Below are 25805 nucleotides of genomic sequence, written 5' to 3'. Positions count from 1 at the left end.
TCCTTATTGCAGTCTTAATCCTTCCTCGAATGAATTCTTTCTGCCACTCCTGGCATGATTTTTTTCTACAACACAAATCTAGTCCTGACTTTTCTAGATTAAATCTCTCCGTGGCTCCGCATACTTCTTGATAAAGTCAAAACTCATTTGCATGGCATGCAAAGTCCTGTATGAATTGGCTCCTTCGAGGGCGTTTCTGATTGGGTCCTGCCTTCCTGTCCTCACTCCCTTATACAGCCACACTGTGCTTCTTGCTGTTTCTCAAACAGATGTTCTTTGCTTCTCTTGGGCCTTTCCATGGCTGTTTCTTCTGTCTAGAATGCCCTTCTCCTTTGTTTCTACCTTATCATGGTCTGGTACTTACCTCTTTAAGGTCAAATTCTCATGTCACTTCCAGGAAAACTATCCTGATTGCCATAGAAGGTGATTCCTTCTGTGTTTCCATAGCACACATCTGTTCTCTAATATATACTGTTTTAAAGTGATTATGTCTGTCCCGCTATACTCTAGCTCCTTTGGGCAGAGAATGACTGCTTTTATTCTTTTTTTAAATTTCAGAATCCATAGATTGTAGCCTACTGTTTTTACCTTAGGTGCCCTTAAATCTCTTTAGAGAGAACTGAGAGATGTGTAGGAACATTTTGTTCCCATCTCCCAAGTTGAAAATTATTTCTTCCTAACCCTAAAGATGAAAAACAGTGAACACTCAGATGTCATGTGAATCTCAACTGTTCTGTCCGCTTTGTTAGTCATTTAAAGTATTATTCTTAGATCATGAACACCACAGAGCAGACCCTAGAGTGCCACGTAATGGCAAGGCCATGTTGCTCTTGAATACTGATCTGTTGAGACAGCCCTACTCTAGAGGCAGATTGGCTTGATGACTGATTGCCGTGCTTACTGCTGTAGAGTTTCCATACCTTTAAAGATATTTTGTCATTTGTATATTGAGGTGATCACACATTCTAGCTCCTAAATGCTTGACAGTATAATTTTTGAGCGTCTTTTCAGCAGAAACCTAGTATAATTGTATTAATGAGAAATTTAATACTCTAAAATCTTACTTGATTGAACCTCCTTTTAGGTAAGAACTCAGGGCCCTATCCTCACAGCAAGTGGCAAAAATCCTGTAATGGAGCTCAATGAAAAAAGAAGAGGTCTTAAGTATGAACTCATCTCGGAGACTGGTGGAAGCCATGACAAACGCTTTGTAATGGAGGTGTGTACCTAGATTCAAGCCAACCTTTTCTCCTCAAAGACATAGGATATCCTGAGCTCATATGTAAAAAAGTTTTAGACTGAGTTAATTCTTTTGGCACTATGTGACTTTTGGTTTTTCCCGTGTTGTGATACATTTAAATGAACACTATATAGAGGAATTATATGGGATAATTGCAGAGTGTTGTTCTTGATTTTAGGTAGAAGTAGATGGACAGAAATTCAGAGGTGCAGGTCCAAATAAGAAAGTGGCAAAGGCAAGTGCAGCTTTAGCTGCCCTGGAGAAGCTGTTTTCTGGACCCAATGCAGCAAATAATAAGAAAAAGAAGATTATCCCTCAGGTATGAGTTAAGCATTAAACCTTTGCAATACTTTTGAAAAATATTACCAGAATTAAGTTTCCTTTTCTGTCTTTGTGCCACTTTTTCTGAAGTTGTTTCTTTTTCTTGCATTTGACAACCTTTTCCTTGAGTTAGATCGTGAATACCATAATAATCCGTGTTCTGTGGTCTTTGTAGGCAAATTATATATTAAAAAGAGGCTATCAATATTACTTGGGGGCTTTCGGTCACTCTTGATGAAGTAGAGCATTGAAGGATCTGGACTTTAAAGAGATGTTGTATTTGTTTAGGGGAGCTGCCAAGAGTATAGGGGCTTACTTTCATCAGAGTCTGCAGGCGCACTTCCATTTCCTTTCCAGTTTTGTCCTTTTGCATTATTTATTTTGCGTTTTCCTTTGGGGGCGACACAGTAAAACTTGACCCTGTATTGCTTCTGTTCATTCCTGACAATGGGAATGTCAGTGCTGCTGAAGACCCAGGATTATAGCAACGTCTTTAGAAAAGATGGCTTCCTAGTTACATGCTTTTGGATAACAGGTTCTTCTGTTATTTATGCATCAAAAATATTTTCTAGACATATGCTATGTACATGATTGTGAGGGCAAAAGAGATACACTAGTGAATATGAGACATGTTCTCTCCCTGGTAGAAAGTTCTCCCTGGTGGAAAGTGCTGGTTCAGTAATGTGGTAGAAACAAGTCACTTGAAAACGTGTAGACTAATAGGAGGTAGCTTAGATTATTTAAGATTCTGTTTTAGTTGGTTTAGTTTCTTTTACATATGCCGAGTCTTCTCAAGGAGGGTAGAATTGATCCCGGTTTGTAGATGAGGAAACAAGGCCCAAAGAAATGAAGACGCTGCATTTAGTAGCGGAGCTAACTAATGGTAAGATCTCTTTAAATCGGGTTCTTCTCCGGGAATTCCAAAGACCGTGGGCATTCTGTTGCGTATGATAGACATTGTAGAAATTTGTTTTGTCTTTTACTCATCGTAATAAGCATTGTCTAAATTCTAGGATTCAAACTGTAAACAAGGAAAACTAACTTTTACTGAGATACAAAATACAAATAAAGTGTTTAAATTGCACTGGTACACACGTGGAGGGAGAATAAGTGGAATTTATTTTCCTAAAACCTTCCAGGATGTTTGCTAAATTAGTAGAAAGATAATTGTTACCTTGTTTGTTTTGGTATGTTTTTACCATGAGTTACATCTTGTATTGGATCATTTTAGCGTTTAAAAAGCTAGTGCAGATAGTTATTAGGTAGTTAAATTTGGTTCTAGTAGACATGAGCTCTATTTGTGTGGAGTCACTCTGCTGCCACCAGATTGTTACTTCCTGATTCCTGACTACTTGGATTAAACTGTGTTTAAAAAAAAAAAAACAAAAAAAAAAACAAAAAAAACAAAAGATGTCTTCATGAAGTTCACCCATTTTTAGAAATTTTCCATACTAGAAGCTATAAAACTCATGTGTTCAATGTGCTTGACAGCCAAGAAGCAGTCTATTTTGGATGTGTGGGCTACATTTTTTGTCAGCCAAATAGAAAAAATGGCTGTCCCTGTGCATGATACATTCGACCTTGAAACTGTCTTCTCCCCAGTTATTCTAGTGGTACAGGTGTTCCCAGGAGGAATGAAAGATGATGATTTTTCAGTGTGCGAGAAATGTGTGTATGCTCTGATGTTTAAGCTGTTTGAGATCTTGTTGACTTTATTCATTGCACAGTGAGCTTTGAGGCTCTCTCTGCACCTCCTTCCCTGCACCTGGGTTATAGCAGGGAATTCTTGTAGTTTCTAGTTTGAGTTTTTGTTGTGTCTTTATGTTAAAAAAAATAAGTGTAATGTTTAATTTACAACTAGATGTTCTTGATTTTCTTAAAATTTCAGTTTTAGAAAGGGATGTTTTAGCAGACTTGTGTTCTGTTAGTCCTTATCCTACTCTTCAGAGTTTTCTATTTTCTCAGTTGCTCTTTCTACTCTGAAGTAAAGAAAACAAAGTGTGGGTATCTTTATCCTCACTGTACAGTTAGTGGGGAGACTCTGGTAGATGTAGAGATTATGTGACTTTACAGGAGTCTCATGGCATTTTAGAGCAAGAGGGGACTTTAGAGGTGGTGTTTATTTAATGATTGGTACATACACACATACACATACAGCAGCAGAAACAGCCTCAGAGAAATCATGTGACCTTCCTGGAATTCTCATTTTTGGCCTTCCTGTCATAGTTCTGTTTTTATGTGTGTGTGTGTGTGTGTGTGTGTGTGTGTGTGTGTGTGTGTTTAAACTCCACTCAGGTTCACAGTTGATTCGTGGTGGTTGGTTGTTGCAGTATTTTTTTTGTCTGTAGGTGGAGAATTCAGTGGATTTCGAACCTAGGTATCAAGTGCCCATATTCCTTTAGTCAGGCCTAAAATGACTTTAAATATAATTTGGCTGCTGAAATTTGTGTATAGAAAGTGAACTCTTTCTGGGTAACCCTCAAGTGAAAAGAAGAAATTATTTGCATATTTTTATGAGCCAACATATTCTCCAGAACGGCTCTGTAAGGTAGGTGTCATTTTTATTTTATAGACGATAAATTAAGGTTCAAGGTCATAGATGACTCATTGACTCATCTACAGGCTCAAGTTTCTCATAGAGGTTGTGCATTACAGAGATGATGAGATGTTAGTTCTTATTTTTCTTAGTAATGAAAATGTGTTATTTTTCACAGGCAAAGGGTGTTGTGAATACAGCTGTGTCTGCAGCGGTCCAAGCTGTTCGGGGCAGAGGAAGAGGAACTCTAACGAGGGGAGCTTTTGTTGGGGCTACAGCTGCTCCTGGCTACATAGCTCCAGGTATAGTACAACCTGTAGGAGGCCTGCTTCCTCTTCCGGGTCAGACTTTGAAGAACAGCCTCTCCTTTATTTTCTGGGGTTAATTATACACGGTCTCTGGAAACATAGCAGGAGTGTAAGACGGGTGTGCGTGGAAATTCAAAAGAAGAGAATCTATGGAATGTCATAGGCTTTCCCCTGGCATCTGCTGAGTGACTAGAGGCTTCCTGGAGAGAGGTGACAGAGGAAGGATATTGTACCTGGTTGAGGGGATGTATTTTGACAGTGAGGAAACTAACAGCTGCTCCACGGATTGAGGGGTGTGGACGTTGAGCAGGGTGCATTCAGCGGGGGCCCAGAAGGTGGTTGGGTGTGACAGGAGAGGGAAGCTGCTGGTAAGAGACTCCCTCACTGGGGTGAAGCCTGCTGTTAGTAGCATTTCTTTAACTCAGTGTTTGGGATTCAATGAAGGCTACAGAAGTACAAACAGGAAAAAAAAGGGGAACTTACTTAATCCAGAGCTTACTCTACATCAGAGACTTTTGCATAAATGATTTCACTTAATTGCTTTTTAATCTTCACAGTGTTTCCTCAAGTAGAAATTATTTCCATTTTCTAGATGAGGGAACTAAAGTTTAATGGGAGAAGGCAGCTAGCTCAGGCTGAGACATGTAGCAGACATCAGAGCAGAGATTTGAACGTAGGTGTTTGCAGTTGCAGAGTTTATATTCTTTCCCTTTCACCACCTGGCTTGAGGGAGATGGGAAGAGATGCCCTCTTTTTGCCTTCTGTTCTAATACTCACGTCATTTCAGCAGTGGATACAGAGCTGTCTCATTAAAGTTAAGTTGTCTGCAATACTGAACGTATGGAGCTTTTTTCCTCTAAGTTTATTTATTTTGAGAGAGACAGAGACAGCGTGAGCTGGGGAGGGGCAGAGAGAGCAAGTGAGCAAGCTCTGCAGTGTCCACACGGAGCCCGACATGGGGCTTGCACTCATGAAACTGGGATCATAACCTGAGCTGAAACTGACAGTCTCAGATGCTTAACCAACTAAGCCACCCAGGCGCCCCCACCCCCACTTTTTTTTAAGGTTATTTATTTGCATGTATGGAACTTTTGACAAGTAAACTGCTTGTAGTTGTTGGTCAGGATGAAATTGTCATAAGGATTGAATCTTACCCCATCATTGTATTTTATGTAACATTCTTAAGAAGTTCACTTACATTGTGTGTGTGTGTGTGTGTGTGTGTGTGTGTGTGTGTGTGTGTGTGTTGTTTTCTTTTGTTTTTTTATTATTTTTTTAATGTTTATTTGTGAGGGGATAGGAGGGGCAGGGGGGACAGAGGATCTGCAGTGGGCTCCGCACTGACAGCAGAGAGCCTGATGCAGGAGGGCTCAGACCCACAAACCGTGAGATGATGACCTGAAGTCAGAAGCTTAACTAACTGAGCCACCCAGGTGCCCCATTTTTGTTTGTTTGTTTGTTTGTTTAAGAAAGAGAATGGGCTATTTGGGAAGTTCTATGGATGATGTGGTTTTGGAATTAGACTTGTAGGAGTTGATTCCAGTGGGAGTGTAGCGCAAAGATGTGTCATACAAAGAATATATTCACTCATTCAAATATCATGTGCCTGCTTTGGGATTTTACTGTCATGGCTTATGATCGGGTAAGACATGCTGATGAAATAATCACGATTATAAACTGTGAAGGTTGTAACGAAGGAGAAGGGTATGTAATGTGAGGGAACATAACAGAGAAACTGGGTCTAGGCTTTGAGGCCTAAAGGCTTCCACAAAGAAGTGACACTTGACCTGAGCTTTGGAGAATGAGGAGGAGTTAACTCAGGGAAGACTGGGGTGGAAGAGTGTTGCACACAGAGGGAGCAGCATATGCAGAGACCCTGTGCTGCTGGACCAGGGAACTTGGCTGGTGAGAAGGATGGAGGAAGGCCAAGACATCTGTAGCGTGGAGAGCATTGTGTGTTTTGGGTGGGGGGCAGGGGGAGACTTGATAGGGACGGGAGTGATTCGAGCTAAAGCTGGATGCGCAATCCCAGTCCTGGAGTCTGTGGTTTGGATTTTGGCCTTAGAATGCTAAGTGCAGTGGGAAGTCGTGAAGGGTTCTAAGGAGAGAAGTGACAAGATCAGACTTTTTTTATAAAGATCACCATCTATAGTGTGAAGAATAGATTGTAGGGATAGAAGTGGGTATGAAAAGACAAGTTAGAAGGTTTTGGTAAACTCATAGCCCAGGGCAGAGACAGTGCGGGTATCTCCAGCGGGTGCATGGCAAGGAGTGACCAGATTGAAGACCCTCCTGCAGAAGCCCAATTAATGGATTTAATGTGGAGAATGAAAAAAGAGGGAGGTCTCAAGGATTTCTCCCAGCATTTTCAGCGAGAAGAACTGGGTGGGTGACTTTGACATAGAAGGAGACTGCTGAGGGATGAGGCAGGGAGGGAGATGGAGGAGGACAAGGTTCCTTGTGGTTTGATTCTGTATATATGTCCCAAACTAAGACACTCTTCTGTGCATCTCACTGTTTCTACTGATACTTAGTACTGTTTTGCTTTATTCCATCATTATTTAAAGGAAGCCGCTTTTATTAAATGATGACAGGCAAGTTATTGAGATGAACTTTCTTGCCTGTGCTTACGTGTTCAGTGGGGGCTTTGTCCATCCGGTAGCGTCTGCGGTTGCTTGGTCTTCGATGCCTAGCCCCCGCCCAAGTGGGAAACACCCATCATCTAGTGGTGGTCATCGTGGAAGGCATCATGTGTGTTTGCTTGTTGCCAGGCTTGTTGGCTTTATAGTAACTTTTCTCTTATGTCATCGCATTGGCCTCTTTGAAAAGGCCTGTCTCCTGAAGCTTTTAAAAATGAAGTTCTTTTATAGCCTAGAGAAGATTCAGATTAGGTCAATTAGATTATGAATAGGTTATATGCCATCTGCGGAGTGTCTTCTGTGCAACAGGGACTGTAGTAAGTATTTTTACATACATTATTTAATTACATTCCCCTGCCAACTCAATTACTGTAGAAGACTGTGAGGCTCAGAGAGGTTAAATAACAGGCACAAAGTCACCTTGCTAGTGAAAAAGCAGAGTCGAGGTTCGAATCCCACAGCCTGATCAGTGGCCAGCTTAGTAGTTGTGGTTTTATCTCTCCTTGAGGAGGCTTTGGTAAAACCCTTGAAATTGTAGCCTTGGCCGTCCAGCCAGCTACCTTTTCCTGGAATAGACATGATGTACGAACTTCTTTTTAAAGTATTAATTTCTCTTTTGGCCTCTGATACTGTTCCTATTTCATATTTCCTAGTGTTGCTTTCGGCTGCATTGCATCCTCTTGAAAGACAGGATTTGGGGAGCACTAAAGACTAAGACTTCGTTGTACTATCCCCAGTTTTATGTGACTTAAGTATAGACTAAAAAGTGAAAATTTTCATCTCTCTGGAAATGTTTGAGTTAGTCCCTAAAAGCATTTTACTCATTCAGCATACATTTGAGTGTTTTGTTTTAATCAAGAGCTTTGGAACTGTGCATTCGAAGATTGACTAACATCTGCCCCAGTGAATGCTTGAGGTCATATGAGGTAGGAATAGACACTTGAGTAAACACTGTGCAGTGTGATACAAGTTAGAACCTGGGGGGGGAGGGGGGGGGAGAAGGAGTGAACAGCAAACCCAGGAGACTTTATAGAAGAGGTGACATTTGGTCCTGATCTAAAGGATGAGTTGTAGTTGGGCAGCTAGAGAAGGAGGAAAAAAAATCCTTGCAAGCAGCAGAAATGCTTATAGAAAAAGGGGTTGTAATGTTAAATCCTTTTTTTTTTTTTTTTTTTTTTTTTTTTTTAGGTACAGTGTGAAGGGCTCATGTAGGTTTTATTCTGTTGTATTTTATTATTTTATTATTTTAGGGAGAGACAAGGTGAGCTGGGGAGGGGTAGAGAGAGAGAGAATCCTAAATAGGTTCCATGCTCAGTGAGGAGCATGATGTGAGGCTCGATCCCATGACCCTGGGATCGTGACCTGAGCCAAAACCAAGAGTTGGATGCTCAACTGACTGAACCACCTGGGCACCCTTTGTTCTGTTTTATTTTGTTTAAAAAAATTTTTAAGAAAAATATTTATTTTGAGAGAGAGTGCAAATGGGGGAGGGGCAGAGAGCTAGGAGAGAAAGAATCCCAAGCAGGCTTCCTGCTGTCAGCATGGAGCTAACGTGGGGCTTGATCCTATGAACTATGAGATCATGACCTGAGCTGAAATCAAGAGTCAGATGCTTAACCAACTGAGCTGCCCAGGCGTGCCCCTGCCTCTGCACCCCATTCTATTTTAGAACCCAGTTTCCCTAAAGATTTACCCAAGCAATTTAGTATTTATGGATATATTTTAAAAAATATTTATTTATTTTTGAGAGAGTGCAAGCGGGGAGAGGCAGAGAGAGAGGGAGACACAGAATCCGAAGCAGGCTCCAGGCTCTGAGCTGTCAGCACAGAGCCCGATGTGGGGCTTGAACTCACGAACTGGGAGATCATGACCTGAGCCGAAGTTGGACGCTCAACCAACTGAGCCACCCAGGTGCCCCAGTATTTATATTTTTTAAAGTTGTTTTATTGAAGGGTTAAAGATGGGGGCTTCTGTTAACACAGTATTTCTAATCCCTACTACACTATAAAGAAGCTTGGAAGATTTCTCATTTTGCAGATATGGAAAGACAACTCAGAAATGAAATGTTTAAGGACATATAAGAATCTAGAGCCAGAACAAATTGATTCAGAAACTTCTCTGTTCTTTAGACTGGTTTTTATTGACAGTGTGAGCCTTTTCCATAGGCACCAGATGCTAATGTTAGTTTTGCCAACATTTACTGAGAGCCTCTGTGCTGGGGCCAGGAATTCAGATTATCAGGAGACATGGACCTTGTCCCCAAGCTCACAACCTGATCCACATGCCCATTTTTAGCACCAGTTGAGGCTTTAGCCTGTTCTGGCACTGCCTTCTGAAGAAACCTGGAAAGTTCTGTTTTCCAACTTTAAAGAAATTAGTAATTTGAGTGATTCTCAGCATTCTTTGTTCAACAAAGTATATGTAGGGAGTGGTTATTATGTGACAGACCTTCTGCCAAGTTGTGGTGATGCAAAGGTGTCAGACTTGGTGTCTGTCACCCTAGTGGGGGACACACACACGGAGTCGATAATTGTAACACAGCGTGGTAAGTGCAAGGAGAAAGACTATTCTGGTGGGTTAGGAGAACCTTGTAGGTCATGCGAGAAATCTTTCACGGTAAGCGGGAACGGAGGGTGTGGCCACTGTGGGAATGGCTCTCGTTCATCCAGCATCTAGAAGTCCTCAGGGCCCGAGATGCCGGGCCAGGCAGTCCTTGTGAACTGGGCCAGGACCGGTCGAGTGCCCTTTGCTCTGGAATGATCTGCTTTCTTCTCTTTGTACCAGGCTACGGAGCACCGTATGGTTACAGCACCGCTGCCCCTGCCTATGGTATGTATGCCATGTTTCTGATTTCTCCTCTTAGCAGTGCTGTCACAGCAATCTAGAGCACAGTTTGTATCCAGGGTTTCTTTCAGTGAATTGGAGGATCTCAGACGTATTCATTCTAGTGACCCAACTTAAATTCCCTTTGAAAATGCCACAACCTTGTGGTTCTTGGTTTGGTTGGAGTTGCTCTTCTCTCTGCTTTGCCTGATTGAAGGACTGCCTGTTCTAATTGCCTGTTTCTGACCATATGGAAATTAAATATTTTAAGTAGTTCTTCTTACAGCCAACTTATACTCCATTCAAAGGCTACTGAAGGGCCAAACCCGGTTTCTGGCTTGACTGCTCGCCGGTTACATGGCTGCACTGAAGTTTCTGGCTTGAAACCGTGTGGGTGACTTGAGTTAGGGTTAGGAAATGTTCACTTCAAATTTGTAGCCATCGTCCTTTTCCGTAAACTTTGCTTTAGAGGTGGCGTAAATGAGCCCCAGCGTGGCAGTGGGCTCTCACCAGCAGCGTTACTGAAGTGCTGACTGCAGACAGTCTGTGGTACGTGTTACAGAATCACAGGATTGTCTCCTCTCCCTCCAAAAATAAGAAAGTAAAATAAAAGTAAATGCAGAAATGAAACTCAGTGGCCCTTTGGATAACTTTTGAATGAGGTTTATGTGGCAATGGAGGCAGTAGGTTTGGAGTCAGTGATATGCCCTCTTAGACCTTTTCCCCGAGGCGCTACACGCTGTGGGTCCGCCACCTGCAGGATGTCTGCCACCGCGAGAAGAAGAGAGCGCGGGTGTGCGTGCGCGTGAGAGAGCGTGGCGCGAGCGTGTGTGCGCGCACGCGTGAGCACGTGTTGGTGCGACCTCAGGCTGGATGTGCACGCGCACAGCAGGGAAGGACGTGGACCGTCCCACTGCTTGTGGCGTCAGCCCTCCACACGAGTCTCAGGACCCTTCATCATGCTTTCTCTCTTCATGCGTCAGCTTTTCCATCTTTGTTCAGATGAAAATTATGGGTCCTTACGACACTGCTAAATTGAAGCTTCATCTGACGTCCTAACTGTAAAAAATAAGTAGAAAATGAACAGTTTTACTACTTTCCCCTTTAAGATAGACTATTTCTATCCTGGAAAGATGTGGAGAAGCTGCAAGTGTCAAATGTTTGGGGCGAGTTTTCTCTACAGCAAAGTGCCCAGTCTGGGGTTTCCTCCTCTACCGGAATGTTTCCTCTGGAACACTCCAGTATGGTCAGGGCTTCCCCAGATTCCCCACGTCCCTGATGTGGGGTGATTGGGAAGTGAGAACTTATTCAAGAAAATGTTTTCACCCAGAATTGCTTCTAAATTCCAATTCTCTAGTTCCTTGTGGTTTTGGCCATTTGCTTTTCCCATTCAGCCACCTTGTGGGTATCCTGGCCACCTCATCCCTCCCGTGAATTAGGTCTGGGCAGTTTATCCAAATGCATCTTGACTCACTGCTCCATCGTGCTATGTCTTGCGTGAGCGGCAGAGCACCCGCCTGCTGGGGCGGGTTGTTAAGTCTGTGTCTTTCTTTTAGACAAAGTGAAGTCTCACGTTCTTCGGTACAGGTTTGCTAGAGCTTAATTTTTCTCCTTGAAACACTGGTTTGTTCTAGGCTTTAAGCTGCATTCATGTTTTTCCTCAGTCTTTAATTTTTCTCTCTTGTTCCTCCCTTTCCTCTAACATTATACTTTCACCCTGTGGCCTCTGAGCCCCACTTCAGAAGGCTCCTCTCTTCCATGTGCCATATAACTGACTTCCAAAGCTGGTGAAATTTGATGCCCCCATTTTTCACATAAAAGATTTGGTTTTTAAATGTTACTGTGATGCCAACCTACTAAAACAATGCTTTATTTTGGCTGTAAGGTAAATATGTCTTTTGGCCTTTGTAAAGCTGTTGCATGTGGGGTAATTTCCCTCTGATCATCTGGTGCTCTTGAATACCTGCTGTTGCTGCTTTGTGATTTCTCCATAGGTTAAATATTAGACTAGAAATAGCAGATTTCAAATCATGCTTGAGTATGCAGAAGTTTGTGAGGCCACAAGAACTCGTTCATTACAAAATTAAGAAAGTAGTTAATCTTTCCAGATTTGCCACGCCAATATCGGCAGTAGCCATTAAGAAAGTAAGTACCTGGTCGTGACTCCAGGTGGAGCGGTCTCTCTGGGGAGCGGAGGCCTGTACGGAAAGCTGTGCTTTGGGTCTTGACTGACAGCCATCCCTGTTTCTCCTGTAATATGTCATGTGCCAAATTGAAAACGATTCTGGATTTCTGGAGTCCCTCTGGAATATTAATCAGTAGCACTGCTTTTGATCTTTGGAACTCATGGCTGCTCACTCAAATGAAATTGCCTTCTGAATATCATTCTTCCTAGGATATAGCCTTCTTAATTTTGAGTGGAAAATAACTAACGATCAAAATATTAGGAGCAATTTCAAAACAGGAGATCTGTTGAGAGGTTTGTGAGTCTCCTCCCAGATGGTTCATGTTGACTGACTAATCTGGAAAAGGTTAACGATAATTACTGTAAGATATTTTTTAACCTGAAATTTTTATTGGATTATTAAACTTATTTGGAGTCCTCTCCGTTTCTTTTCTCTGTAGGTTTACCCAAGAGAATGGTTCTGTTACCCGTTATGAAATTCCCAACATATCCTGTTCCCCACTACTCATTCTTTTAGCAAATGACAGAAGCTAATTCCTATTGAACAACAAATACAGTACAATACAGAATGTTAGAGAAAAAGCCTTTTTATCCTGCTTTCTTTGAACACATACTTGATCAAAATTATTTGTAAAGAACATCTTTCCTACTTTTTGATTTTAACAAATGCAAATTTAGTTCTCTAAAACTTGAAAACAAAAAAGAAACTAGTTCTGTGAAACGGTACCTCATTTCCGGAAAATAACTTATACCAGCCCTTCTGTTCTAGGGAAATAAGTCTAGCAGTTCCAAGTTTAAGTTTTAAGAGGAGTATCAGATTATGTAAAATTAAATTTGTGAAGGATGTATAGAGTCTCAAACACTGATCACAAATAAACTGCTTTGTTGTAACACAGAGTACTGCCTGGTTCCTGACGCAGTCACTGATTCTTAGCTCTGATTGATATGTATTTGCCCCAGGGCACTTGAATTTGGGCTGTAGTTATTTTTTTTAATACAGTACAATAGAGACTTTTCATTTAAACTTTAACTTTGTAAATACTGAAGTGTGTAATTAAAGCCAATAAAATATGGGTTTGAATATTGTTTTAGCTTATTATTTTTGATATGTTTTGGTATCAAATTACAAGGAATTGAAAACTAATAATAATTTAGCCCTCGAAACCCATTCATTTGTAAGGAAACTGCTAAAACAAAGCAAAGGCAATTGTTAGCTTGAGCCAGTCTGCTCACTTTGTAAGCCCTTTGTACTGCTGTCCAAGGGCCTCCCCATGATAAAGGTACATTCTGTTATCCGAGCATTGCTTATTCAGATGATGGCACTACCCAGAGATGGGGAAGGAGGAATGTGATTATTTTAGTTTCCTAATTTCCAAGTTTTAAAAGAGAATAAATTAATCGATCAATCACCCTCTCTTGTTCTTGTGGCCTTCTTCACTCTGTAAGATATTGTGTTCACTTCCCTGGCTTTTTTCATGCAGATAGAAGATTAGCGATTTTTCTGGGATTCATTGAAAGGTCTCTTTTCCTCTTCAATTACATCAGAATCTAAAGCAGCAACAGGGTCCCCATAAAAACTTGCTCTTCGATTGTCCCAGTTCTTGTTGAGTGCTGCTGTGAAAAGTGACAGGTTTCAGCCATGGGTCAGCATTTATTTTTAAGTTTTTCTTAAAATTTATCTGATTAAGCTGGTGAAAAATGATCAGTCGGTAACATTGTGCTGTCCTGTAAAGGGTGCAGACCCGAGCCTTCCCCTTGCATTCTCGCCTTGTTTGGAAAGCCTATGATGTTACTAGAAGGTAATGGTTTCATTAAGGTACTCACCCCCATGAAGGCACCGGTGTGGTCCTGTGTGGATATTTCTAAGTCGCTGTGTCTTAAAAATGTCCATTTTGAGTACGAATTAGCTTCCCTTTTCAGTTCTGCTTCTCAGAGCTGAACAGTGCCCATCAGTGAGAATGGGCTTCATGAAATACTGCAAATTTATGTACCAGATTTCTCTGGGACCACTAAATGAGAACGAGATGGGCAATTTAAAACAAACGTCAGTGTCACTTCTCAGATGTGTATTTATTACGAAATGGCTTGTTACTTCTGCTCCTTGACCTTTAGTCTTTATTAGTGGTGGGTGATACTTTAATAAAACCTCATCACTTGCTAGAAATAGCTGTGAACTTATCATTCTCATCCTGTGCATTAGTGGCTAGACATAAACAAGAGGGCCCATTGCAGCTGGGAGTTTTCATGTTTCATTGATTCATTTTGCTGACCTATGGATGAAACGGAGCCATCACTGAGAAGAAAAAGCATGGCTGGTAGTGTCCAGTTTTTATTAATTAAATATTTACAATAGTCCTTTTTGTTTCTGGAATACTATTAATTGGCAGCTGCAGCTGTATTGTTATTTGAAATTGATCGTCAAATTTGCATTCCAAGTTGGAATCTCTCTGGAGATTTCTCTTTAGAAAATTCTTTTGAAGTAGCTGACTCAGCTTTGGAATTTAACCCCTCTATAATGGTGAAAAGGGAGCTGTGCTGTTTTCCAACATGATGGCAGTCATTTCAAATGGTTTCTACCAAGTCTTTTTTTTTTTTTTTTATTTTGTTGTTTGTTGGAAGTTACTAACCATGTTGTAAACCTGCCCAGTTGCTGCAAACTTTTACATTTCTCTGCTTTACTTAAAATAATTGAGCTGTCAGTCCTCTGTTAGAAGTGGTAACCATGCAAGTTCAACTGTTTAAATTTTGTAATGAATTAAGTGTCCCCCTCCCCACCTTCTGCCCTCCCCCCCCCTCCATTTTGTAATGAAAATTCCACTTACAGCTGAAAGAGCAGAGAAATATAAATGAAGCTCTTGGCTTCACCAAATTCTGTGAAATTAACACCAAGTTTTGCTTCTCTGCTCTTTTCTCCACTGTAGGTGGTTTTTTCATTGACAGCCCCTATTGCCAGCCTCTGAGCGTCGCACCATTTATTATTCACTTGGGCCCTCAAGATTTCTTCTCTGACTTCTAGAACCATCAGGTTGTCTGGCTTGAAATGGCAATTTCTGTCTTGGTCTTAAGAGCCTTGTGACCCCCTGAGGCTTTCCAGCTTTCAGATACACCACTCTGACACCTTCTTTGGAAAGCAATGACTGAGCATTTTACAGAAGAGCAATACTTTTATTCAAAGCCACGGTGTCTGTTTTAAAACTTCTCCTTTGGAAACCTAGCAATATCTGTACTTAAGCCCTCCTAGCGTAGTCTCTTGTCCGGGAGTTTACAGACCAATGGAGAACTTAGAATCAGTGTGTGAGCTGTGCTATCTTCTGACAGTTTTTTAAACTTTTTTAGCACATAACTTGGGTAGTTGCATTCCCGACTGCGTCAGTTAGCGCTATTATAATTTCTCAGAGATAGGGGTTCTCCTTGAAGCCATATTCTTTGCATGGGGGCTGGCACCCAGCCAGGGATGTGGCCTGCAGCCCCGGCTTCTTCCGGCTGCAGGAGCACCCCCTCTCTTGTGCAAGGTAATTGGTCCAATAGATTCCCAACATACCTCATGCTGACTAGATGCAGCGCATGGTGCGTGCAGCAAGGAGTCCTGAGTCGTTTGTAGTCGCACAGAAATCGTTAACCTGGGAACAAACCACTGATAGATTTTTCTGCTATTAGCCTTTCCTTCTTTTTTTAAAATTTGGGTGAATGTTTGAAAATCATGAATCAGTCAGTCACCGTTATTAATTGAAGAGCTGGGAATACCTCGTTAATGTATTTTTAAAACTGGTGTTGGACCCTCTGTGTATTTCAGGTTAATACTTTTAAGCAGTTTTCAGCACGTTTATCTCACTTTATTCTCGTTCTCCTCGGACCTTCGTAGCCATATCACTTGTATAAAATAGGCTGAGATCTAGTGACTGTAAGCTGTGGTCTCAGTAAACAAAGGTAAGCTCTTTTATTTTCTGATTAAAGAGAAAAAGTCAATGAACACAACGTGCATATATGACAATCATACAGGATGTATTTGATCTCTTAGGTCTTATGTCATCATGATTACCTTTAAAATTTTTATGATCTAAATGTAAAATAGTTATTTTCAGCATTTGTTTTAATACCCTTGTAATTACTTTTTATTCAAGAGAGACATTTCACTTTTACGAGTTAAATGTGTATATGTGTGTAGAAACTTATGATATAACATATATGTGAATTACACACACCTGTTTAAGTAAAAGAGTTTGGTGGTTGGAAGAGTCACCTAAGAAGACTTTAACGTCAGGGCACTCTTTGGGCCAAAGTGCTAGAATTTCATAAGCAGCAAGATTGGTAACAATGCTGGTAGGATCCATTTATATGTAGCTGTTACACAAGCAGAGGATCAAAGTGCCAATTTCTCAAGGAGAGAAATTTCTCTGAGAAATGCAAATCTCTGATCTGTGTTGTATGCCCAATACAACAGCAGTAAGAAGCCATAAAAAGAAAAAGCAATAGAAAATTAAAAAAAAAAAAACCAAAATATTAAGGTAACTATGGAAAAATAATATGTCATTGACTGTCATTAAGCTAACTATTTGCAGAACCAACTCTGGCAAGACTCAGAATGGTAAATACCCAGTCTGCAGAGACCAAATAGACTTCAGGCAATTCATCGAGCTTTTTCCAAGGTCAGGTAGCTAGACGATTAATTTCCCACCTTCCTCAACCATCATGGAGTTCATTTACAAGATGTGAGGGTTAGGCCAAATATCTTAATAAGGATTTGCTTCATTTAGTGTGTCCCATAAGTACATTTCATATGTGATAGATGTTCTGTGCTGAGGCCGTATTTCATATATATAGAGATTAAAATGAAATTTCATGTTTTATGTGTCTCTCAGTAGCGGTTTTCTTTTTATTACTAACTTTGAAGGTTGCTGGAACAACGTTTCTCCCATACAGAATCTGTATGTACGTCAAACGTGGCTTTGGCACCCGTAAAAGGTTGTATGAGGCCTAGCTGTGATGAGGACTACGTAGGTTCCCGTTCTCATCCAACAGCCGAGTGTCCATTATGTGCCAGATCCTTCTCCGGGCACTAGCAAAACAGAGGCTCTGCCCAGTGAAAGCATTTTAAGTCTGAGAGTGTCCTTGTTGGTGAAATTGGGTTGATTATAAATATCCTACGTTGGGAGGCAGATGATGCATTAGCAGTGTCAAAGGATAATGACCTTGATCAGCAGTTTATTTATACATTATTTAATAATATAAGCCCTCTGACACCACTGAAATGGCCATCATTTGGAAATTCACTCATTTTAAATATTTCCCTGGCAGTTTTGAGAGCCTGAAACCAACTCTGTTTTATGTTCCTGGACCTCTCTCCAAGTAAGTGAATGCATTGAAATGAAAAACAATTATTCCAGTCCTTTTAAAGCAGTTTTTATAGTATAGCAAAGACCAAAGTGGTTGCTGTAAACACTGACCACATTTTTTTGACAAGTGAGGGGAGTTTTACCCTTACAATCAATCGTTCATTATAACTTGCCTGTTTATTAGATTTCTTTAATAACTGCAGTGGAGGTAAATGTTCAATAGTGAGTTAGGGAAACAAACTAAGACTTGCAATGCGCCTTCACCCTTTCCCCCAGCAGTTGGATTTCTAGTAGTTGAGGGCCCTAAAAACTAGGGACATTAAGAGCAGTTAAAGCTGAAAACAACCTGCTCTGTGAATGGTCCTCCTGTACCTCCCACTCAGCACAGGCCAGTGCGTCCTCGGTGGTGGGGAGCAGGATGTAGCGTGTCTCTGAAGTCCTCAGAGCAAGAAAGGTTCTGATGCCACGCCATGCGGTGACCATAGGTCTCTCAGTGTCTGAAGGAGGCCTGGCAGGGAGATGGGCAGTAAATGAATAACAGCTGCAGAGTCCAGAAACTACCTGCTGCTGGGGTGAGTTTCAGTCTGATGTTTCTCTCTAGCAGTTACTTCCAGGGCACAAACTAGTACTTCTTATGTAAGAGTGAGTCTCTTCCCTTCCTCATCCCATCTTCCAGAAAGACTGTTTTAAGTCAAGAATTCAAGTTGAGTTAGTTGTAAGAATAGAGATCCTTTCCCACATTATCATTTTAGGTAGGAGCTAACAGCTTCCATTGATACTTGAAGCAGTGATCTTTGGAGATTTAAAAAAATAGCACCATAGTGCAAATTAGGTTATGTAAGCTTTACAGCACAGCTAGAAATAGGGACTAGAAACCATGTGGGAATCTGGGCCAAAGGATTTTTCTCCCTCCAGCAAATTCCCGTGGGGCTTGGGAATTGGAAGAGTTAATACACGCAAAGTGCTTTGAATAGTACCTGGTGCCCAGAAGTTCTTGGTCAGTGTTGGCGGTTCCTGCCATGGTTGGCTGAAGTGACAGAAGGTATGTGAGGGAAGCGAGACTGTGCTGGCAGGTAGCTGAGAAGCAGGTGCGTGACCTACTCAGGGGAGCTGCATTGGTTCCTTGGTGGTCGCAGGTTTCGGGTGCTTGCAGTCTTTGAGAGAGGACTCCTGGCATCGGGGGACTAAACAGGAAACACAGAGCAAATGCTTGGTGAGCGAGGCAGTGTGGGGAGGTCGCTGCACACCCATGCTGACTGAGAGTGCCCGTGTTTCTGCTGAGGTGGTGAAATGATTGGCCAGTCTGCTGCCAGGGATTCATAAATCCTTGCTTTGGGATTTAAGTGTGCTTAGAACTTCAAAAGGGCTGAGCTTAGAATATCAACCTGCTGATTCCCAGTTTCCTACCAGTACATTAATAAGAAAAAAAGAGGTGCGTGATTTCAGCGAGGCCTGGAGCTCACCGGTGTTGGGCCGATAGTTCTTGTAAACCACAGACCGAGGAGCCTGGGTGGCACGCTTAGAAGGCCGCTGACCCTGCCGCTCCCCTTCATAGCATTCCCGCAGCTTCTCTCTTCCAGTTTGCTTCACCACTTTGGAAATAATCTGCACTCATCGCTACACGAGGCCTCCCCTGTTTGCTCTTCTCTCAGAAGACACATCTGCCTCTCCATCCCACTCTCTTCAGCAGAAGGAAAGATGGGTAGATGGTGAGACGGATGCTGTTGGTTGAATAGCATAGTCCTGTCCCTTTCTGCACAGGCTTCAGGCACCTCTGAGGAAGGATGGGCGGGTGCATCCCCGTCCGCCGGCACGACGTACGCTAGGTGGGGATTACAGATTGAGTTCTGGGATGCTCCAAGTTTATAAAAACTGTGTCGGTAGGGACTGAGCATTACCTTTAAAGGCAAATAAGGTAGATTTGCGTTATAGTCAAGACGTGCCGCCGCCGCCGCCGCCGCCGCCGCCGCCGCCGCCTCCTCCTCCTCCTCCTCCTCCTCCTCCTCCTTCTTCTTCTTCTTCTTCTTCTTTTTTTAATGGTACCAGCGATGGGAAGTGAAAGAGGAGGGGACATGACAGCAACAGCTTCAGGGGAGGCTCCAACGGCCTCTCTCTTGCTGTCCCCCCAAAGCAAGAGGCTTTTCTTAAATCCAAGAGGTTCCCCCATTCCTCAGCTGTGGCCGTTTGGTGGAGTCATTTCCTCATTGAGCCAAGGTTGAGGGAAGGCCTTTCTTTTCTTCATTTCTTTCTTTTTTTTTTCCCCCTTGACCAATCAGTTTTAACGTCTTCACCCCTTGGTCCTTCTAAGCAGGGTCTTGGTGATTCGTGGCAGAATTTTGCCATTTGGCATTTCTGCCAAGTGCGGCTGCCCTTCCGCGCTCTGCCCAAGCAGTGGACGGGAGACTGACCAGCATGTCCTGGCTGGAGATGTGTGGTCCTCACCTCTTCTGCTGCTTCTGGCCCTAGGAGGGCACGGGATTAGCCTGGCAGGCCTGCGGACGTTCTCTCAGCGCTGCCTGCGGCCCAGTCTCTCAGCCTGCCTCGAGTCTCTGTACGGCTGGGACGGGTGGTCTCTGCACATGTCAGCTGAATGTCTCCGGTAATGGAGTTAAGAGGAGCCTTCTGTTTAGGTCATTTTGGGCTGTGGGCAGCAGTAGATTGGAGAAGGAGCAGAAGAGAGAGAAGGAAGAAATGCTGAAATTACTCTCTTGCATGTGCCGGGCACTTGGACCTTGTTTTCAAACAATCTTCTTGGAGGTGGTATTCTCATTCTCAGATAAAAAAAAAAAAATAGGCTCAGGGTTCAGGGCTGGAGTTAGGAACAAAACCCCAGTCCGTCCGATGCCAAAGCCTCTTTTACCACACCGTGTGCGCTGTGGGTACCGTCTGGACAAAGGGGAGGAGCGCGCCGGGTGGCAGGAAGGAGGTGTGCAGGCCGTGGGCCAGGCCCAGCGGGGGCCTCACGCCTCACATGGGGTCACAGGGTCCTGAGATCACAGGCGCCTCCTGTGCTGGAAGCCAGGCTCTCTGACTTGAGGCTGTTCTGGACCAGATATCCTGGCCTTTTAAAAACGGGGCTGTTTTTTGTGAGACCAATTGGGAAAGATTATATAACTGGAAAGATAGGCTGGAAGACTTAGGTGTGGTTGTATAAACAGAGGAAGCCCTTGTATTTCAAGCTTGTTTTTTTTTTTTCTGTTTGAATATCAGTGACAACTTGAGGTATAGGTTTTCGTTCAGCTAATGCTTCCTGCATATATGTTCTGTCTGGCCTGAGATTGGTGATGGGGATGTCTTAGAAGATTTGAACCAAGACACTCAAGGCTGGCAAGGTTCTGACTCACAGGGTAAAAGGAAGAGGGGCCTGGAGGGCTGGCAACCCAGGTTTGGGGTAGAAGTATCGGGAGCGTCCTGTGCTGAACAGAGCTTGGGGATTGCCGGATTGCAGTGGCCTGTTCCGATTGCCAGGACTTTCCCCAGACTAGGCTTCAGGGACGGTGGCCAGCCTGAAGGTCGCAGGCGGCCCTCTAGGTTGCGCCGCGCTTGGTGAGCCCTGCTGGGATGGCTTTGAGGTTTCTGGATTGCTGCACTGGAGCCGTTCTTCCGAACTTGGCTGAGTCTCCCGCTGCTGCAGACCATGTCGCCAGCTCCTTTGCTAACAATTGCCACCTGGGTCTCTGCTTAGGGATAGGTGGGGGTGGGGATGGAGGCAGAATCCTCTCCAGGGAAAGACAGTCCTCCCTCACCCCAAGTCATTGTCCTTGGCATTTGGCCATTTCTCTGCGCCACCTGCCGTGATGCTGGAGGGGAGCAGGAGGAAGGAATGGTTTTAAACCCAGGTTGCACGAGTTCCAGAGCAGTGACTTGTGTGAGGAGAGTGAGTACCTGGCCCAGCGCTCGCTTAGCAGCTGTTCTTTCCCAGTGGCCGATCTGTTTCCCACCCTGCCCCTACAGTGTGGAGAATCGCCGGGCACGGACTGTTTTTCTTCCTGAGCAGGCAAGGCTGTCGAAGCCCAGAGAGCTCTCCAGATCACCCAGCTTGTTTGTGGCAAAACGCTGTGGCTCCTAATGAGTTTTTAACCACACAGAAGAAATGACATGTCTTCCACTGTTTTTGGAGTTAACAGAAGCCCTTTCTTGGGGACAAGAGTTGAATCAGACAACAACTGTGGGATCTAGAAATGATCTCCTTTTATAGATGAGGAAATGAAGGCTTAGCCAAAATGACTTGCCCCAAATTATACGGCAGTAAGCGGCTGAGGCCACCCATTCTGCCAGCACTGTGCTCGGTACTGGTGGTTTGTCTTACTGGTCTAGACTGCTTGCCTGCCCAGTTTCCCTTCCTCTCTCTGAGGCATTCTGCTTACCTCTCTTCCACACTTCTGGGACATATCCTGTGTGGTTTGAAACAAAACAAGCAAAAACCAATGCTCCACCTCTCGCCCTGCCCCCTGCCATGTGGAGAAAAAAAAAAAAAAAAAAAAAAAAGAATCCAGACTTTGGGCTTATTCTTTCTCTGGTTCCTTTGGAGGAACTGTTAGCTTGCCCCTGGGCTTAGGGGACTGGTTAACCTTGGGCCTGGCAGCCTGTTCTGTTACTGTTGTTGTGCCTGTTTCCATACCGTTTTTTGGTACCAGAACTGAACTCTGTAATCAAGTGTAGACCAGTGATTGCCGCTGGAGAGACCCCCAGGGGTTGGTAGGCAGGGAGGGATAAGCTGTTGGAAGTGTGATTTTCGTATTCTTCTGCGTCCATGTTTTGCTTGTTGGCTGTCGTCTGTCCCTGCCTAGGCCTTCATTATCTGCTCCACCCAAAGGAGTCATCCTCACAGTAACACGTTGCCCACGGTGCTCGGATGCTGTGGGATCTCACTGGACCCTTCCATCATGGGGATGTTCTCAGAAGTTGCTCCGCTTTCTAACATCTCTCATGTCCTTGGAGGCTATGTTAAGGGAAATGTCGTGGACATCATCTAGGAGGTGAGAAACCTCTGGAAGGTGGCGCCTGGGGAACTTGGGAAAGCCGAGGGCCCCTCCAAATGAGATTCACTGAGGCTGCTGGGGAGACCTGGGCAGATCACGGACCTTTCCATCAGCTATTTTAAAGGGTTATTTTGACTTGTACGTGACTCTAGAAGGAAGGTTAAAGACGGTTGTAGGAAAGCAGTTGGGCAGTTTGGGCAGTGTGTGCCTCCCGAGATGGTGGGGCTGTCCTGGGAGATTAGGTGTGATGAGAAGTGAGGCCGGTGGTGACCAGGAATGTTTAAGCAAGCCAGCTATTTGCACAGTGCAGAGGGATTTCTTCCACGGGATGTCAGGTTCGGATGGCACGCCGATGTGATCGGTGACACTGCCAAGGCCACTGCTCCCCTCTTTGGCACGTGGATTCGTTGAGAAACATTCACTGTCAACTACTGCTTGCTTCCCAGGCTCTCCCAGCTGGAGAAAATGACAAGATCTTCTGTTTAGACAGCAGAGTAGAAGGTGAAACCACTGACCGAGGTGGAGTGCACAGGAAGGGGGAGCTCAGGGGCCTGACCAGGTCAGAGCCGTCTCCTGTGGTTGGGGAAGCCTCTGGCAGGCCTCCTGCTCCGTGAGGAGGCCTAGGACCTGAGCAGCTTTGACGGGAGTGGCAGAGGCTTCCCGCGGAGACTGGCATCTGCACTGGATGGAGGTCTGCCAGGGGGGTCATGAAGGAGAGCTTTCCAGAAGGGGGGCACAGCGTGCACAGAAAGGGCATAGCCTTCTGGAGCAGCACGAAGGTACTTGCTGATGGCAGCTGGTACCTGGGGCCAAGATGGGGAAGGTGTGGGGAGGGAAGAAGGTGCTGGCAGGGCAGGAGTGGGCGATGGGAGAGGGGCGGCAGTGTGGGAAGGGCCATCTCTTTTGGGCTGGGAAATGGGGGTTTGGTGGGCCCAATTTCTCATCAGTGGGTGGCTGTGAGCCCTCTTCTTGTGCTGTCTGGGTTAGTGGCTCTTTGGCGGTGGATAGAGAGGTGTGCAGTCTGGCCAGTCAGCATCTTACCCTTGCCCCGAGTTTCTGCACGTGTCTGCTCTCCTGGTCTCACCACAGGGAGTGACAGGTACTGAGTGTTCACTCCTATAGAGGCCCTCTGCTTTTTAAAAAAGTAATGTTTTGGTTTCTTTACCCGGGCAAGGTCCGGAGCTCCTTGGATTCAGCACCTACAGAACATGGTTTTTACTTAGTGGGAAGTTGCAGATTTGCCACACAGAGCACTTTAAAGAGAGGGGGGAAAAAACCATGTAAGATTTTGGCGTCTAGCTCAGTCCTCCCACCTCTGGCTCATCCTGGACAGGTGGCATAGAGCGCTGAAAGGAGTCAGGGTGGGTTTCTGCACCTCTCTTATTTATGTAGCTCTCTTGGGGACTAAGGCTAAAGAGGCAGCTGTGGTTTTGAACCTTCAGGTCAGAACTATGCAAGGTTACAGGTGCACTGAGACAGTGATCCTGTCTGCCTTTGGGGTGGCCAAGACCTGAGGGTCAAGTGTCTGCAACTTGTCTTCTTACTCTGTTGGGCCACAGAAGTATCACTTGTGTGTGTCACAATGTGGAAATATATGGGAGCACTCCCTTAGACCTGGTGTCAGCAAACTTTCTGGAAAGGGCCAAACGGCAAATCTTCCAGACATGGCTATTCAGCTTGGTTGTGGTCACGCAAGAGCAGCCAGAGATGGTGCATAAGCCCAGGTGTGGCTGTGGTCCGATAAAATTGACTTTAAAAGAAACAAAAGAGTGGGCCTTATTTTGCCTACCCCTGCCTTAGGCTGTAGAGACTGACCCTTTGGCTTAATTATGACTGGAAACTTCCTTCCATCTGCCGCCTGGCCCATCTACCTGAAACAGAAGGCTTCCTGAGCATCTGTTCTGTATGAGCACTGGGGAGGAAGGGGCAGTCCTGGCCCGTAAGGACCACAGGTTTTGGGGGGGTGGGGCACTGACAGGTGAGAGCAACATGTAGAACAGAACAGGGCTCAAGGAAGTCCAAGGTGACGGGGCCCCAGTGACAGAAGGGCTAAGGGCAAATCAGGAGAGCCCTAGGAAGCTGCTCTGGAGAGGACACCAAGAACCGTGTAGTCACACAGGCATGTTGGGCCCAGCCTGGGCAGGGCCCTGAATGCCAGGCTAAGGAGCGTGGGCCTTATTCTCTGGGCCCTGGGGAGCCAGTGAGAGATTGTGTTTAGAACAGTAAAGTGATCACAGGTGCATTTTAGAAACGGCACTCTGGTCATAGAAGGCCAGAGTTGTGGTTGCAGATGGTATCTCGGTTTTGTCCGGACATTTTAGGCAAGAGTTGGGTGGGTGTTGCTATGAGTAGAAAGGAGAGGTCCGGAGAATTGGTTGTTCTCTACCGTTCTGACTTGGCGGAATTTGATAAGTCCTCTGTCTCCAGGCCTTTCTGTCTTGCTACCCTTTTAAATAAGGGCAAGACAAAACCAGGATTAGATTCTGGCTTGGGGCCTTGATGTGTGAGAGTAAAAGTGAGTTCCCCTTGCTCCAGAATGGAGTTCATGGCAGGAGAGCTTCACGGAGCAGACTCCCTTCCCGTTGGCATGCAGCCAACACACGAAACAGGCCTTGCGAGAAGTGCAGACGATGGTCAGGACTCTGGAGAAGCCTACAGGCCACTGAGGCAAGATGCCCGTGTGACAGGCCAAAGCCAACACTGCTCGGGTGTATCACAGACTGGCTGAGGCCAGGCCTTCTGGCGGGTGCATGGGGAGACGGAGGTGAGTCACTCACGGTGCCTGCCCCAAGGTGCTCAATGTAGTTGGGGCGACAAAAAACAACTATAAATGTATATAGTCCTTTCTATTTCCCCGATATCCACAACCCCCGCCCCCCCACACCCCCCGAGATTTCTAGGCAGGTGGAAGGATGCTTTTTACTGAGCCAAGGTGAGGTGTGAGGGTCGGGAGCTGCCATGGGAGGGCCCCTGGGGACTGGAGAAAGGCCACCTGATCTGAGTGTGTGTGCACCTGCTGTCTCAGCGAATCCCCCACAGGCCCCTGGGAGGGGTGAGGCTGCCTGGTGCCTGCGGCTAGGAGGTGTGGCGTCCGCACTGGCCTTACTGAGAGGTGGTTTCTTCGTGGTCCACTGGCACCCTGGTCAGGAGTGAGGGGTCTGGTGGCTGCCCTGGCTCCCTGGGGAGCTGTGTGACATCCTTGCTGGGAACCAGGTGAGGGTTATGGAAGGAAGTTTTGGTGAGGCTGTGCCTCCAGGGCATGTTGGATGCCCGCCTTGCTTGTCAGGCTCTCTCTGGTGGAGGGTGGGCCTCTCGGACTTTGCTGCCTGGTCTTGTCTTTTTGGGGGTGTGGAGGGGGGGCTCTTGTGCTCTTAACGGTAGGTGTGGGACTTGGCCGAGGGAGGAGCACTCCTTGTGTTTTCCATAGGCGTTTCTCCG

At 44.8% G+C, this 25805-nt stretch overlaps 1 protein-coding gene across 6 annotated transcripts in view; it reads left to right on the top strand.

The window, feature by feature from the left end:
• The window catches only part of STRBP (spermatid perinuclear RNA binding protein), a 64642-nt gene extending 45316 nt beyond the window's left edge, over window positions 1–19326 (top strand). For 2 of the 6 annotated variants that reach the window (XM_049628543.1, XM_049628574.1), the window contains 5 exons: window positions 1085–1219; window positions 1419–1559; window positions 4276–4399; window positions 9829–9873; window positions 12493–13138. In XM_049628543.1, coding sequence (XP_049484500.1) covers window positions 1085–1219; window positions 1419–1559; window positions 4276–4399; window positions 9829–9873; window positions 12493–12569 — 522 coding nt within the window. In that variant the 3' untranslated portion in view covers window positions 12570–13138. The other 4 variants (XR_007457322.1, XM_049628562.1, XM_049628581.1 and 1 more) reach the window with 4 other exon arrangements.
• The last annotated feature ends 6479 nt before the right edge of the window (window positions 19327–25805 follow it).

Source organism: Panthera uncia, chromosome D4 (genome assembly GCF_023721935.1).
Source record: "Panthera uncia isolate 11264 chromosome D4, Puncia_PCG_1.0, whole genome shotgun sequence".
Taxonomy (NCBI): domain Eukaryota; kingdom Metazoa; phylum Chordata; class Mammalia; order Carnivora; family Felidae; genus Panthera; species Panthera uncia.
The sequence above is the reverse complement of the archived record's forward strand: the minus strand, read 5'-3'. Positions and strand labels throughout refer to the sequence as shown.